The sequence below is a fragment of the Athene cunicularia genome (genome assembly GCF_003259725.1).
Source record: "Athene cunicularia isolate RWA chromosome Z unlocalized genomic scaffold, athCun1 chrZ_part3, whole genome shotgun sequence".
NCBI lineage: Eukaryota > Metazoa > Chordata > Aves > Strigiformes > Strigidae > Athene > Athene cunicularia.
In genome coordinates, this window is record NW_020799144.1 from 12,778,728 (window position 1) to 12,795,297 (window position 16,570).

Below are 16,570 nucleotides of genomic sequence, written 5' to 3' on the forward strand. Positions count from 1 at the left end.
GGGGAGAAAAGCTGATGATACATATGGAGCTTCCATCCTTTGGGATGGTTTGTTGGGAGAAACAGCTTATCTGAAAAACTATGCTGTCTTAAAACACTTGTTTATTGGAAATAAGTAAACTGAGATGTTGAACATATGTAAAGATTTGATAACTTCGAAACAAAAGTTTGGAGTTACCAGCTTTGACTGAATGCTTTTGTTATTTTTATAGGTCTATTCTGTGAGAATAAACAAAAGCCTTAAATTCTAAGGACACCCATTATTACTCTTTTTTCAGGTGGTATCATGGAAAACTTGACAGAACAATTGCAGAAGAACGTCTTCGACAAGCAGGCAAACCTGGAAGTTATCTTATTCGAGAGAGTGATCGGAGACCAGGTTCATTTGTGCTTTCATTCCTTAGTAAAACAAATGTCAATCATTTTAGGTGAGAATTAAATGTTCTATTTTAAATACTGTAATCTGTTTATTTTTTGTTTGAAGACACACTAGAGTCCAAACAGAAAACAATCACTGTATTATAATTGAGTATTTTTGACTCTTTTTGCATGGTACAGCTTTTTACTTGTGTTTAATTGTTTTAAAATATGCTGCTTAAAAATTACTTTATAGGCTAAAGAACAAAAATGTGAGGAAACCAACAACATCTGGATAGAGAAGCCTGTCTAAAGCAGTTGTGAATAAACTTAAAGCAACATGCGTGTTTCATTAGTTAGTCAAGGACTTTATTTTGAGTCTGTTCTGTAGTAGCCATTGTAGCTCACAGGACATACTTAAAAGTGCTAGCACATCTGATTGCTTCCTTAATTTTGAGGGAAGAAACCCTCAAAACCAAAAAACCCAAGAAGGAACAAAGCAATTGTGTTTAATAATATGAAGGTTTACTTTACTTTCAGTGTGTGTTAGAATTGTTCCAGATAGAAGTAGCTCTTCATCTAAAGTTGTAACTAGGAATATTTTACCATTACAACCAACCTGTGTACATTAGTAAGTTCATTTATTCTTCAGTGTAAATGACATGTATTCTGAGAAGAGCTTGAAGGTTAGTCAGCAAGTGGTGTGCTGCAGTGTAATGTTTATCTTCACAAAATAGGAAAGCGGATGTTTCATCGAGAGTAAAAGAAATCTTTGTCAGTTGTCTTGATAGCAGCAAACATATTCAAAACAAATTCTACTTCTGAAAACAGGAGTTATCCAGAATACCAACATATGAGCCACTATGCGCATGACTTGAAAATGTAGGGAGTTTTTGGTTGCATCTGCTGTGTGATGAAGTGTAGTTCAGAGGTCCTGACCTACCATTGGCATGAAGGCATAACTCCCTGAAGTGCAGACAGTAGAGCACACAAGTTGTATCTCATGTTAGCATCTTGCCTTCTGAGTTACCAATTTCAGCCTCTCAGCTATACTGATACTCCTTTGGAAACTGGTTACTGTGTAGCAGTAGCAGAAAAATAAACTGTGCCAGTACTTGCTTTATAGTGCTGTTTTGGATTATTTTTAATACCTTCTCATTTTGAAGCTAGCATCAGGCAATTGACTATTGGTTCATGACCACCATAAAAGTGTTCCTGGTATCTCAGGTGGAAAATGGTCTAAGGATTTCTGATTTCCTAAGGAAAGGGTCCTTAAAATATTTTCAAGCCTTAAAGAATCTTTTGGTCTGAGATCCATAAAACACAGAGATAAATATCCAAAGGGAATTAATTTGTTGGTTAATACTGTTCTTCAGAATTTGGACATGTTTTCAGTTTCATTCTTTGGCTTCCAAGCATCTATTTTTGTTTGTTATTGGGTAGGCAGGTGTTACACCTAAGAACTTTGTCTACCTCAATAATGGCAACCTTAATGTAATGTTAAGAAAACACAGGAATGGATCTCCTATGTCATACAGAGTAGCAGTGCTGTGTCTACCAAAGCTTGATCTTTGCTACTTGCAGCCTACCAGGAATGGGTGAAACTTACCTACCTTGCTAAAAAATGTCCCTAATATTTTGTTTTCTGACAGTGTTATTTTTCACATTAAACTTAGATTTCTGAGCAACTGAAATCCCAAAGTTTTAGATGAAAATTTCTTCAACTCTTAATTCTTCTGGTGCTACTCGAAAGTTGCATATGGACATACATGTTCATGCAACATAGGATTCATTTGTAGCATATTAATCTGGCAGAACTAAATGTTTTTTGACTGAAGTGTTATCTGGTTTTGGCAAGTCAGTGATACAAAATATTTTGAAGGAAAATGTTTATCTTTTAATCTCATCCTTCAGCATTTTCTGTGATTACAGATGTCTTTCTGTATTTTCTAGCTCAGTTCCGAATAAAGGTTTGATTTAAGCTTGATGACATAGTCTGAAACACTAAATTTCATTTAGAGCCTAATCTCTATTGAGTAATTTACCAAGGAATCTTACAGGAAATATGCCAAAAGATCTAGCCTATGTCCTTTAAGTTATATTGTTTTCTGACTCCCCTTACAGTGCTACATGCTTAAAAACTTTAGATTTCATCTCTGAAGATCCATCTTTTTATACATGTTACATCACTGTTTGGGAAAAATAATTTAGTTCGAGGAACTGACTGAGAGACAATATTGTTGTGCAGAAATGTATCAGAATACTGACTTGCTAAGGAAAAAGAGTAAAAATGGACGAAACCAAAATATAGTGTACTTGGGATGGATAAGTTTCCTGGCAATTTAACGTTTGGGGTTGTTTTTCCCCTTCCCCTTTTGTTCTTGAGTTGTTCACAAGCTTTGTGAAGAGGTCAGACACTAAGTAGAACACTAAGAAGATCAAAATATATTTATTTTCGGTACTGTAATTTATTTTAAAATATCCTTAATATAATTTGTCTCTCTTCTGGAAACTGAAGACGGAATTAACATAAGATTTTAGATTTATTTTTTTTTAACAGCAAAATTTTCTTAGCTTGTTAACAATTTCTTACATTTTTGTAAGAATGCAGGCGAGCTGCTACTCAGGACTTCTGTCTGACCTGTGTTGATGGAAAAATTCAGATCTGCTAGATGCCATCAGTTTAAATAATCTGATCATTTCTTTGGATTGTCTACTCAAAATACTAGAGTTGTTTCAGATTAAGTACTGCTTAACTTTTGCAAATGACTCTTAAGTGTAACAGGAATATTTTGAATACTGTTAACTCTTTTACCTAAACACTGCTTTTAGAATTTGTGTTGACTAGCAATGTGAGCAGACATGGTACCGGGCATTTTTGTTATGACAGTGCATCGGTGAATCCATGTCCTTTCAGAAAAACACAACCCTTGAAAATGAATAGTTTTGTAAAGTGAACAGTTTTATAAAAATTCTTTATTGTGTAATGGTTTTGTAAGCTTTTTTACCATTAGTTAGCAAATTTTTAAATTGAATTTAAGGAAGTACTTTGATTATTTCAGCGTAATTTCTTATCTTTTAATATGGATGCTAAACTCACTGTAAGGAAGTGATTAATTTTGGAAGGTCTTTGTTTTCTCATAGTATAATCAAGTGCAGTTATTTGTTGTTACAATATTCTGATGCATTGTTAAATTTATATAAGCCTGTCACAGAACGTGTATGTTCTGCATGATACAAATAATAATGCTGCTCTGTCTACCAGTGCATTATTTCGGTTTTCCAGGACACTCAAAATAAGATTTTTCTGTTCAATTTCACTTAGTTCTGAGAAATGCACGGGCTTTTTTTGTGAATTATCACTTCCTTTAGAGTCTTAAAATACTGGTGTGTCATGTGATATATATATCTGCAATTTTTGATGAAATATTAATTAGCTAAGATTTACTTAAATTTTTTGTAGAGAGCTTATAATACTGCATTTTGCTAAATGTAGACACTACTTTAAGAACTGAACATTATACTAATTTCCTTTTCCTTTAAAAAGGTAGCAAAAAATTTTCCTAAGTCAGTCTTCTTTTTATTAACAGGATTATTGCCATGTGTGGAGACTATTACATTGGTGGACGTCGTTTTGCTTCGCTCTCAGACCTAATTGGTTATTACAGTCATGTGTCCTGTTTGCTGAAAGGGGAAAAGCTCTTATTTCCAGTAGCACCTCCAGAGGCAAGTAGTGAAATTTTTAAGTGTCATTTACTTAAATGTTAGTAACTTAATTGCCATTCATGGTTTTCTTTGCAAAAACCATTGTAGAAAGTTTCCTGTAGTTCTACACAGGCTGAGCATATATTGAAGTATAGGGAATATAAAAATGATTTCTTAATACAAAGTAATGATTTTAAAAAAAGGTACTTAATGAAAGTGTATAATGAGAAAGCTAGAGGTCAGGTCTTGCAGTTGTGTTCAGCTATAGTTATAGCATTGTAAGTAGGCAGAGATAAACAAGGAAGTGTGTAATTCTTGTCTAGTAAAGAGCACTGTTGTAATATAACCTCTGCTGTTTTGTGCTATTTAGTGTATCTAACAGCAGTTTCAAAATATACATACTGGAAATAACCAAGGTTTCTGAAAATGGGGTTTCTTTCCTATGCCCATCCTTAATATAAGTAACTAAAATGAAACAAAACAGTACTGAACGTTAAACTTGTGAAAATATCCACTCTAAGTGGAAGAAAATTTTAAAGTATACTTTTGTGGGAATTACCTTTACTGGTAATGTATTTTGAAGATAATAAACACACATTATCTGTCATGCTAGAAGACAAAACAGAATGAGAGCTCTTGTAGCTAACTATGGATTACACTTCTCTAGCTCTCAGTGGTTTTGAGCTTTGAAAACTTGAAACTGTTGAGGGGGACATAAGTGACTGTTACCAGTCCCTCTGCCTCAGGATAGCGTGGCACTGGGGAGAAGGATTCCACACAAGAAAGAGCCAAAAGTACTATTTTTGCTATCTTCTCTTAAATTGTAGCCTGTAGAGGACAGAAGGAGAGTTCGAGCAATTCTGCCTTACACCAAAGTGCCAGAAACTGATGAAATAAGGTATGTTTTAATAATAGTACCAGTTGTGAATTCTCAAGAGTATTTATAAATGCTAATGATTTAAGTATGTGTTCATATGCAGATACTGTCCAGTTGCACAGTTAGGTTAAAGGATGATGCCTCTCTGGTTTTCTTTGTTGGAAATAGGAATAAGGCTCCTTATTCTCAGTACATAGTAAGGGAATTTACATTAGGTTTATAGAAGTAAAATTAGTAATCTTACAGTTTCGAAGTAAGTTTTGTGGAGCCCTGCATTTTTCTTCAGGAGGGTAAATTTGTGTATGAAAGAATTCTGTGCAGAAATGCCCCCTGCAAGTGTGTGAAATGAATGAGTTAGGCTTTTTTTCCTGAACTGCCACAGAACTAATAGCAGATACAAACCAGAACAATTCTGACTGCTAGAAAGAGAGTGAATTGATTGCTCATAAATGGAAGAACAGAGTACATAATGCTTTCTTTGAAATAAGAAAAAAGGAGAATGTTGAAGAAGCTTTGCCTTTAATGTTCTGATATTCATTTTCTTACCTGTGCTTGGAAACTTGGTGACTATTTTTTATAAGTTCTCTTTACTTTTCTATTCATAAAATGGATCAAGAATGATTCTCCCTTCCCTCCCTCCTTATCAAGAATGATTCTTCCTTCCCTTCCTCCTTTTGTAAAGAGTCTGTATTGAACAAACGATACTGTTAAATGTGTAATCTTCCACAATTTTTAGATCATAAATTACTGAATTACAGGCCTATCTCTCATATTCTCATACGTCTCTGTTAACTGTTACTCACTTCCTTTCTACCACTGGTATTTCAGTATTTCTTGGGGATTGTCTGTACTCCCCACCCTTCTTGCATTTTCATGAGATGCTGTGTGGAAAGGAAGCAAAGCCAACAGTCCCATATCCAGTAGAAAAGCATGTGCTGGTTACTTGGAATTGATAGTGCTCTCTTGACATGTCAGAATTATTTTTTTTCAGATGGAAGAGTACGCAGTTTTAAAGAGATTTGTAGTGATTTCTAATCTCTAGTGAGACAGTATGGGTTTTCATAAGTTGATTTAACACACCCATTGAATTGGAAATTGCCTTGTTTTGGGGAGTAGTAGCCTAAGATATAGAGAAAGGCATATGAGAGATTTATATCCTCATTGGGATGGAAATTTATCCGAAGGCTCACAATCCAGTCCTATCTGACCTCTTTAAAGATTCTGTGAGGATACTTGTCTTTGAGGTTATATTTTTTTCCAAGCAGGTAAGGCAGGGAAGGAACTCTAACTGCATATTTCAAGTGAGGCTTCCTATTATGTCTAAGAATAAAAAGATAGATTGAGTCCATTAAGTGCCTTTTGCACCTACCAACTTAAGAGGAAAAAGCATTTTATTACTTTGCTATCATAAGAAAGATTGTAGAAAATTATAGCTTTTCACCCTCTTTTAGGATACAGCTAAAATGCAGAGTTGTGCGCTTGGGTTTTGAGATCCACATAGCTAAAATAGTTCATGGCAGAGCTGGGACCAAAGTTCTGAGTTTGTTCTAGGTCAAATTAATACAGTTGAAGGCTTCATGCATGTCAGAGAACCAGCTTAAAATTTTAACATCGTAGTTAATATTTAAAAAGCTTGAAGTATTACAGGGTTAATTTTAGCCTGTGTTCTGTGCAGTAACTTAATGTATAGTTCTTTGTCATAGAGCTGATGGAGGGCGCTTTTTCTGTCTGTCACCCATTGTTAGGATTTATGTTCATTAGCAGGCGAATTTATTCTGTTTTCAATAGTGATTTGTTGCTTTTTGTTCTCTAATTCTTTGTGTTTGCTTTGTGCTCAAGTTAATTCCTTTTCTGTTAGCCTATTTCCAATGAGAGAAACACTATAGAAATTTGCTATGTAATTTTGGCCTTAAATAATAGTTAATGAGCTTCAGTACTTTATTGCTATTTCCTGTAGCCTGATACATCATTAGACTTGACTGAGAAGTCTTGCTGTTCTACAGTGAGAGATTTTTCATATGACCTGTGTGGCATAACACAAGGAGTAACTTACACTAACCTTCCAGAAATGGAACTCCCTTTAGACATGTTAATGCTTCTTACTTATGCTTTTCTTGTAGCTAATTGCATGGCTTCTCTGGTTCTGTACTCTCTTTGTAGCACTTGGCTTTATATGTGAGAACATAAAGAGTAGATATTCCATAGGCTTTTATTAGAAAGATTTGTTTTTGATGAAAGGAGTATTATTTTCTTATAGATTATTAAGGGTATCTCTGGTTATTTTACTTGTGTTTAGTATTTGATCTCTCTTGATAGAAGAACAATATTACTATATTTTAATATTGTCATGTTATTTTTGGTTTATACATCCTCAGCACCCTTTGAAGTTGACAGAAGTATGTATTAAGATATTAAATGTAAATCAAAAGTATAAATACTCATGTATAGTTGTCACTTCACTGTCAGGAAAAACAGACATGATGTGTTTGGGGGACTAATTGATGCATTTTTCACAAATATTTTGTGGAAATTATACTCAAGAATTCATTGTGTTCATTGAACTTCATATTATGATTGTGTATCTGATTTAAATCTTGCTGTAACTCTCTTCAGTTTCCTTAAAGGAGACATGTTTATTGTCCATAATGAATTGGAAGATGGCTGGATGTGGGTTACAAACCTACGGACAGATGAACAAGGTCTTATTGTAGACGATCTGGTGGAAGAAGTGGTAAGTAATTTTTGTATTCAGACTTCTTGGATGAGATTTTCTTTTGTAAAATCATACTGAAATAAATCAAAACTATAGACATTTTGTTACCTGTTTTCTGGTCACGTACTTTTCTAAACCTAGTAATTGGATCAACTTGTTTTAAAATAATGTAACAAACCTTTAACCCTGATGCAGTTTCAGAAAAGTGCTTATTCATGTATTGTCTGAAGAGAAGTACAAATGAATGGTACTGTAAATTTACTGGTCTGTTTCCTAAACTTGACTGTTTTGGTGAAGGATCTGCTACTCATTTAATTGCTTTTCTTTTTCATATTTGCCATGAAACGTTCACAAACTGTACAAAATGTAATTTTGCATTGTGGTAGATCTTTCTCTTTCTTTTAAGGATGAAGTGTAGGTTAAAGATGTATTGATGAGTTAACTATATCTAGAAGGGCTTCTGTGGTCTCAGGAAGCTAACCAGGTGACCTGCAGATAATTCAGTTTTCATATACTTCGGAAGGGGAAAAAAAAAAAAGGGGGTGTGTGTGGTGGGGGTGTGTGTGGACATTATTTATTTATTTTCAACAAACTCAGCATTGATTTGGAGTCAAATATTATCAGATATTTTCCTGCACAGTACATGTCTTTTGCTGATAGCAGTGTTACCTGCAGATTCTTCTCACAGATCTGTGTTGGGATGTGAATGCCTAAATTGAAGTGGCAGTACTAGGCTATCGAACTGCAGGCTGGTATATCATTGTTTAAGTTAATGTTAGGAAAAGTGAGATTTTTAAAAAGCTACCATTTCTAAAGAAGGACTTGAAACATGACAGAAGCAATCCTCTGAGATAACATATTTTGGCTGAATTTTCACTTAGTCAATGAAGAGGAAAACTTCTTTTCATAGAACTGCAGTAAGCCCTTTAGTTCAAAAGTATCTCAGACTTCTTAATGTTTTTTTTTCTACAGAAGGTCTTAACCTATGAAGTTTTTTTTTTAACTGAGCTGTATTGTTGTCATGCACTTAATATGTTAATTTTCTCATTAGGGAAGAGAAGAAGATCCACATGAAGGCAAAATGTAAGGATTTCTGTTTTGTTATTAAAAGCAATCATAACTGTTTTTAAACTTCAGCTATGACATTTCTCAACTTTCGGGAAAGTGAACCAAAGAGATTTATTTTTTCATCTCAAGGTTTTTTTTCTATACTAGCTGCTGAAGATGCATGGATAATTATCATGAGGCCTGTAATAGGTATGCCTATTGCTAATGGGTTTTGCAGTGTTAAAATCTTGGATGAGTCCATTTATGATCACTTTTAGCCAAAATATGCACAATGAAGTATTTCTTGAACACAGTGTTTCCCTTAGAGTTAATGTTTTTTCAGCTCTGCACAGCTCTAAATACTGGAGAGAGAGCAAAGTACCATTAGAAAAATGATGTTATAATTACAGCTTGTCTCTGTTAGCTTCATGTAATAACACTTAAGCTTTAAAGAGAAAGCCAGAGGACTAAAATTTGTTCCATTTGCTTAAATAATTAAAATTTATTAGAGATTGAGTACAACTTAGAATCAACATGTTAAGCTGTTGTTAGATTATTTTCAGTAGTAAGGATGAGTGGCAAAAGAAAGTTAAAAATATTTCTAGTGGCTTGATTATTTTGTCTGCCCTCCATTTACTTGCCGTATTTGCACCTGTTGCTTTTTCTCTGTTGCCCACTCAGCAGTCTCCAAGAGACCGGCAGCTGAAGAAGGCATTTATTGTTATCTTAATAGGAGAAAGAAAATCACTAGTGTATTTGTAGTTTGTTTACTGTCTGTTAATGTTCTGCTAGTCAATTTAGCAGTAGGGATGCCTTCAAGTGTAGGATTTTTATATTTGTTTATTTGCAAAGTAGTTTGTAGCAGATGCTTGGAGCTGTGATACTGTCTGTCCAGTTATTGGTGCCACTCAGAGGACTCCTCGAGGGACCAGTGATTCCTTCAAACACTCCAGTAACCAGAAGTTATCTTCTGAAGGTAGTATAGAAAGACAGTTAGAACTAGAGTTCTTTTCTTATACATAAAAAGGCCACATTTTTAGCTTTCTTATAAAGGACAGAATAAGCTATTAAGTTGTAGCATGTCAGGCTGTTCTGTGTAGTCATAAGTACTGGGCTGGACAGAGGCTGAGGAACTTTTTTAGGACACTGCTCTGACGCATGACTCTGGGAAGTTACAAGGTGTGGGAGCAAAGCAGTTTGTCTTAAATAGTCTAATGAAGCTAGGTTTTATTTCTGCAGCTTCTGGCAAAGTTCAGTTTTAATTTTTCTGTACAGTGTTTAACCTCCTTGTTTGAGTTTGGGACTATCTACCATTTACATAATTCATTTTTATCTCTGAACACAGTTGGATTTGAGGGTCAACTCCAAGTGTTGGGCGTTTTTATTGAAATTAATTTATATACCTGTAAATGTTTGTTTTTTTCATGCTGTTGGTAGAACAGAATCATTAAGTAGCATAAACATTGATTATCTCATCTATATGTATTAGGTCTTTTTAAATAAAGATCAATTCATAGGTGCCAGAGCCTTGGATGACACCACAGCCAAAAAAGAGAGCTGATAGTCTTGCTTTCTAATTTTTCTCTTCATCTTTGTTAAGATGGTTCCATGGGAAGATCTCCAAACAAGAGGCTTACAATTTGCTGATGACAGGTACTTGTATTTCTGATCGAAATACGGTAGTAGTGAAATGGCACAAAGTGATCCTATTCATATTAAACTGTGGCAGAACTTCCTTTTATGTGTGAACATAGATGACTGTTAGTCTGACCAGCCCCTGTGGTTGTTATTTTGGTAGAATGCTACATTGAAAGAAAACTATTGTGGCTATGAGTATTATATTCTCGAGTACAGTTAATTTAACTTTCGATTGAAATAATTATTTTAATTAATGTGTCATAAAAGATTTCACTTATTGATGTCTTCAACAAAATAACTGTGAAGAATATGCTTTTATATACCTGAACGAAAATGTACTGCGAGCTTTTTTAGCCCTTTCATAGAGGGCTATAACATTTTTTTAAATGAAAACATCAAGATTTCTGACACATTTTGTTAAACACCATACTTTTAACTATTAGAACAGAAATTGTGGTTTTTGAAAACGTTGTCAAACTTTTTTGTATGCTCTTGTAAGGAGGTGGCAAAGATGTGACTGGGTTGCCAGCTACAGCTAACCCATTATGCATTAGGTTTGGTAGTTTAATACTAACTCATGTAGTTTGAGATCACCATTGGAACTTACTTTGTAGATTTTCTATTTCAAGTGTGCAATTCTTGCTAATTTACGTGGAAGTAGATTTGATAAGGGCTCAGTATATAACACTAAGAAAAGTAACACTACTACAATATCTTTTCAGTTGGTCAGGTGTGCAGTTTTCTTGTGAGGCCTTCAGATAATACACCTGGTGATTATTCACTTTATTTTCGGACCAGTGAAAATATTCAGCGTTTTAAAATATGTCCAACGTCAAACAATCAGTTTATGATGGGAGGCAGATACTACAATAGGTAAGTTCTTTTATGGTAGAAGGAATTGTATGTATGTTATACTTGTGTAAAGGATTTGTTTAACTTGCTCCTGGTAATTTTTTACTGCTATAATTAAAGACTGTAGTTTTCTTAATAGTATACTAACCAATTTCCCTGATTTGCTTAGTTACTTGTAACTGAGCAGGTTCTTAAAGCTTGCAGATGCCTAAGCTTAGCTTGCTTCTTTCAAAGTATTGTTCTTCTGCAAACCAGTTTCTTCACACTATAAATGGTGGATTGTATGGGTCATATGTAGATCTGTAATTAAAAAGAATGTTGTGTTGCATTGGAAGCTACTATCTGTATTCTTGAATGTTTGAAAAGGGAAAATAAAGATGTTAGCAGAGACATTCAATAGGGTTTTCAAATAATAGGAATGGGTATTTACAAGAATGGGAAAAAAATACCTTAATTGTTGGAAAGAGTAATTAAATTGCATTGTAATATGTGCATGATACTTGGGTCAGAAGTACAGACCACTTCATTTAGAGTGAGAAGACTTGGTTTTGCCACTGGTGCAAAAAAATTAGTAATTTGTACAGAAAGAATAACAAATACCAAGAGACATGTTTTCCCTTTTGTGGGAGAAGCTATCAGTAAAGCTCCATCCTTAATAATCTTGATTTTAGAGTTGTCACAGATGCAAGACTTCTCAGTAGTGCAAACTCACCTCCCTCTTTTTAATGGAGGCTATTGCCTGCCTTACAAAATTGGCACTTTTCCTGTTACTCACCTAGAACCAGAGCATTCTTCATGCCAATAGAGCATTTCTCTCACTTCCAGCTTGGCTTCTGAGTGGGTAGAGATGCAGCAGTTGGTTTGTCTGAGAAAATGTCAAGGTCTCCTAACTAAGAACTTCAGTGGACTTTTTCATATGACTTCAAATGGACAATGGTGTGAGGCTAAACAGTTGTACCCTTATGAATCTGTGCATATCCCAGCCCAGGCCACTTGAATACCTTCTACGCTAATCAGTCTGGTCTCCAGACATCCTTACTGAAAACCAAGCTAGCTGCAGTGTCAGCTGGTCATGAAGGTAGATGCTCTTTTGCCCATTCTCTAGTTAACATGGTTTATGAGAAGGAGGATAGGATAGGAGCCTCCACACTAGGTGATGTAAAACTAGTTATCAAATGAGTGAAACTCTTTTATTAGTCTCAGATGGGTTTGCAGCTTTAAATAGTATACTGTCCTGGTTCAGCTAGGATAGGGTTAAATTTCCCCAGCAGAGAGGGGGAAGGGATCTCCAGCCAGGTCCTTCATACCATGCTGATGTCAGGTCCAGCCCTGCAGCGCAGGAAGCTTTTCTGTGTGGCTTTGGTAGCAGAAAGCACGCGCCTGGCTGTCTGTATCCTTGCGGTATTTCTCTGTATATCTTTTGTCTTGTTTACTGTTACTACTGTTTGTTGTTGTTATTATCAATACTGTTGTTTTTCGGATTGTTTATCACAGTGTTGTATTAAATTTCTTCTTATTTTAACCCGGGGTTTGTGCCCTACTTGTGTCCGAGGGTGGGGGAGGGACAACGGCAACGTGGTCTCCAGTCCCAGCAGGGCGTAAACCAACACATATAGCTTCAGAAAGTTACTGCATTAAGTGATTACTTTAGATTACTTTAGAATGTAGTGCTGGATTCACTTGAGGCATGTATACAAATTACATTTATCTGAAGAAGATTCTATAATGTTAACAGAAAAGATTGTAAAGTTAAGTAGCACTAAGTTATAACAAAATTATTTTAGGTTTTTTTTTTAATATATTTTGGTACCTAGTTTGCAGAGATCTTCCTCTGTGTGAAAGGGAATCTGCATAGCTTTAAAGGGCTTCATTTTTGTTGCGTGTTTTGGAGAATTACTACTATACTTCTAGGCTCACTTTCAGTCTGACTTTGGTTGGTAAACTTCCCAGAAGTTCAAACACATAATGAAGTATGCAGTGCAAGATAATAAGGCCTCAAAATAAAGATGCTACCTGCCCAAATTCTGTGATGTAAGACTGTGGTGGTTTAAACAAAGCTGGCAGTCAAATACCACGCAGCTGCTCACTCACTGTCCCCCTGCCCCAGGGGATGGGGGAAAGAATTGGAGGGGTAAAGGTAAGGAGACTTGTAGGCTGAGAATAAAAACAATTTAGTCATTGAACGGAAATAAAATTAGCATAATAATGATTATAATAATAATACTACTAATAAAATGTACACACAACTGATGCACCACACGATTGCTCACCACCTGCCAGCCAATGCCCAGCCCATTCCTGGTTAGTGATCCCAGAGGAGGGAAAAATCCTTAAACTGTGATCCTAGAAGAGAGACAGCTTCCCAGCCAGTCTTCATCTTTATACTGAGCATGATGTTACATGATATGGAATATGCCACTGGCAAGTTTGGGTCCAGTGCTCTGGCTCTGGTCCCTCCCAGCTTCTTGTACACCTGCACACTAGCAGGACATGGGGAGTTGAAAAGTCCCTGTTTTTTTTAGAAACAACTAAAACCATCAGTGTACTATCAATATTCCTATCAAACGAACCCAAAACACAGCACTGTTCTAGCTACTAAGGAGGAAGATATGCTCCATCCACCAAGACAGAGATCTACTGCAGAAGTTAATAAATAAGGAGTAGGAAAGAGGGAATAACTTTGTGGGCTTTAAAATTCTTGCATTAGTTCATTTAATGGGGACATTGTTAGAAAGAAATCTTTATGTGAAGACTAAAGTGGTTTTGTTGTGTGGAAATAATCAGAAGTGGTTAAAAAGCAACAAACAGTGTTGAATGCAGAATAGAGATATACTTAGCATGGTTTTATACAAGATAATGAAACTATAAGCATTTCTTGGTACAGAGTTCTTTTTGGCTTGTCTAAAAAAACATAGTGTTTTTCTTCAAGGTGAAAAACTATAGAAGTGCGTTGTTTAAATGCATCTGTTTGACAGTTTCCATTAACTATAAGCTTTTTTTTTTTTGTATTAAGCTGTTTCCATAAATGCTCTCAAAGTATATTCTTTGAAATCTGATACTAGTATTAGACTAGATCTTTACAAAATTGTCCTTCCTAGTAGAGTATTTTTAATATTTTCTTAGTTTTTATTATTGTTATTGGGTTACAAGATAAGATGAAAGCAATCTGTTCTTTGTCTGCAGAGTATTGATTACAGTTATAGTCTAAATCAATTGTAGACCACAATTTTCCATACAAAAGAAGCTGAAGAGTAGTAAGGAAACACAAATTTGAAATAAAGTTTATTTCTTGGATATTTTGTATATCCAGACATGGGACTCGAATCACGATAACCTACATAAGCAACAGTATGTCTGCTTGTATTCCGGAAGTTATTCTGGGTGATCATGGGGAAAGAGATCCTGGGTACATCTCAGGAATCTCATATTCTGTGTTGCGTAGGAAGACTTACTTTTCCCACCAACCTGTTCCTTTTGCGTGTGCTCCCACCATTCTGTATGTAAATTGCTTAAAATTTCTGTTGGTGAGTATGACCAACAGACTGTGTTTGCAGTCTGTCATACAGAGGTGTACTTTCATTATTTCATTCTCTTCTATCATCTCTGCAGAACAGCCTACCTGTAGTCTTTTAGCGCTGTCCACGTGAAGGTCTGAATATATAGCACCTATACTGCATCATACAGGGGGAATTACTTAGACTATGTAACAAAGGAGTATTTTCCCAAGGACTTCAGTAACACACTACTTTGATCTTTCTTTTTGTTCCATGGATAACAAATTACTCCATTAATCATCTTTCTACACTTCCATGGAAAATTTGGTAAAGCCATTTTGTTGTGGTTGTACCAAGTCTGGCTGGAGTGACGTTAACCTTCTTCTCAGCAGCCAGTGTGGTACTGTGATTCAGATTTGTGGCTAAAAGTGTTGATAACACACCAGTGTTTTGCCTCTTGTGTGAGCCATGCTTGCCTCTGTTTTCCAGAGAACCAAATTGGCCAAAGAGATATGCATAGGAATAGAAACAGGAGGGGATGTTTTGTCATCCGAGGGGGGTGTTGCTCAGACTGCCTGTGCATCAGTCTGCTTGTGAGAGGTGGCAAGTGATTACTTTTGTTGAATTTGCTTTACCTGTTTTCTCCACTGTCCTGAGGACAAGGGATGAGCAAGCAGCTGCTGGCTGGTGTCACCCCTCCACAGACTCTTTAACATTTCCCTCTTCCTCCTCCTTTTCTTGAGCTTTTATTGCTGATTATGATGTTATATGGCAGGGAATATCCCTTTGTCTAACCTGCTGGGTCCTCTCTGAGCTCCTTGACCACCTCATCCTACCCATGGGATGGGTGCAAGGGATCAGCATGGGGAACGAAAGGAAAGCCCCAACACTGCAAGTATAGCTCAGGAGTAGTCAAAAGCGTGCGATCAACACAGCGTTTCAGTCATGTGTCTAAAACACAGCACTGCATGGGCTGTTGTGAAGAAAATTAACTCCATCCTAGGCAGACCTTGTGCAGTCATGATTTTAGTTACTGTGTCATGAGATCACAGTCTGAAGATGTGCAGTTACTGGCATATGGCTTTTACTGTGAGGGCGATCAAACAATGACACAGGTTACCCAGAAAGGTACAGAGTCTCCATCCTCAGAGACACACAGGATGTGACTGAACAAGAGCCAGAGCAACCTGCTGCTATTGACCCTGCTTTGAGCTGAGGACTTCGTCTAGGTGGTCTCCAGAAGTGCTCAACTGTTCTGTGAATAACTTCCATATATGTTTCACATTGTTTTTATGTAAGGTAGTGTTTATTTTCGATTCTGCTTTTAGAACATGTGCTACGAATAGCATACCAGGCCATTTCTGTCCTTTTCTTCTATCTGCCTTCTTTCCAAAATTCAACTTGCAAAACAGCATTCAAAAAACCCTGTAAAATTAGGGGTTCTTCTTTGGTGATTCAGTGCCAAAGGAGAAGATAAGAAACATCTTTCAAGTTATCTTGAAATAGCATAATTTGAAAATTGAGAAGACAATTGGAAGACAGTTTTATTTCAGCTGGTAGATTAATCTGTATTATGATGGGCTGACAATATGGGTTTAACGTTAGTTCTTCACCTTTATAATTTAACAGTGTATAGAATGGTGTTGCTTAGTTCTGCTTTCTGGATTCTTCATAATTTGAAATGTCAGCTGTTGGAATAAATCTCGATTCACTCTTTAAGTATTAAAAAAATTATACTGCTCATGATGTACTGTTAAAATCATCCAGGTAGCTGAGACCTGGGGAACCTAACAAGCCTTACCCATTTTAAAATTACTAAAGTAACTGTATCATAATATTGAGACATCTTTATTTCTGTATATCTAACGAAGTTTAACTTTTTCGTTTT

The 16,570-nt window shown here is 35.8% G+C and overlaps 1 protein-coding gene across 2 annotated transcripts in view; it reads left to right on the plus strand.

Moving 5' to 3' along the window:
* Nucleotides 1–16,570, plus strand: part of RASA1 (RAS p21 protein activator 1) — a 63,564-nt gene that overhangs the window by 9,597 nt on the left and 37,397 nt on the right. For both annotated transcript variants that reach the window (XM_026866626.1, XM_026866627.1), the window contains exons 2-8: nucleotides 278–427; nucleotides 3,947–4,082; nucleotides 4,889–4,959; nucleotides 7,552–7,669; nucleotides 8,703–8,734; nucleotides 10,299–10,351; nucleotides 11,059–11,209. In XM_026866626.1, coding sequence (XP_026722427.1) covers nucleotides 278–427; nucleotides 3,947–4,082; nucleotides 4,889–4,959; nucleotides 7,552–7,669; nucleotides 8,703–8,734; nucleotides 10,299–10,351; nucleotides 11,059–11,209 — 711 coding nt within the window. The remainder of the gene's footprint in view (nucleotides 1–277; nucleotides 428–3,946; nucleotides 4,083–4,888; nucleotides 4,960–7,551; nucleotides 7,670–8,702; nucleotides 8,735–10,298; nucleotides 10,352–11,058; nucleotides 11,210–16,570) is intronic.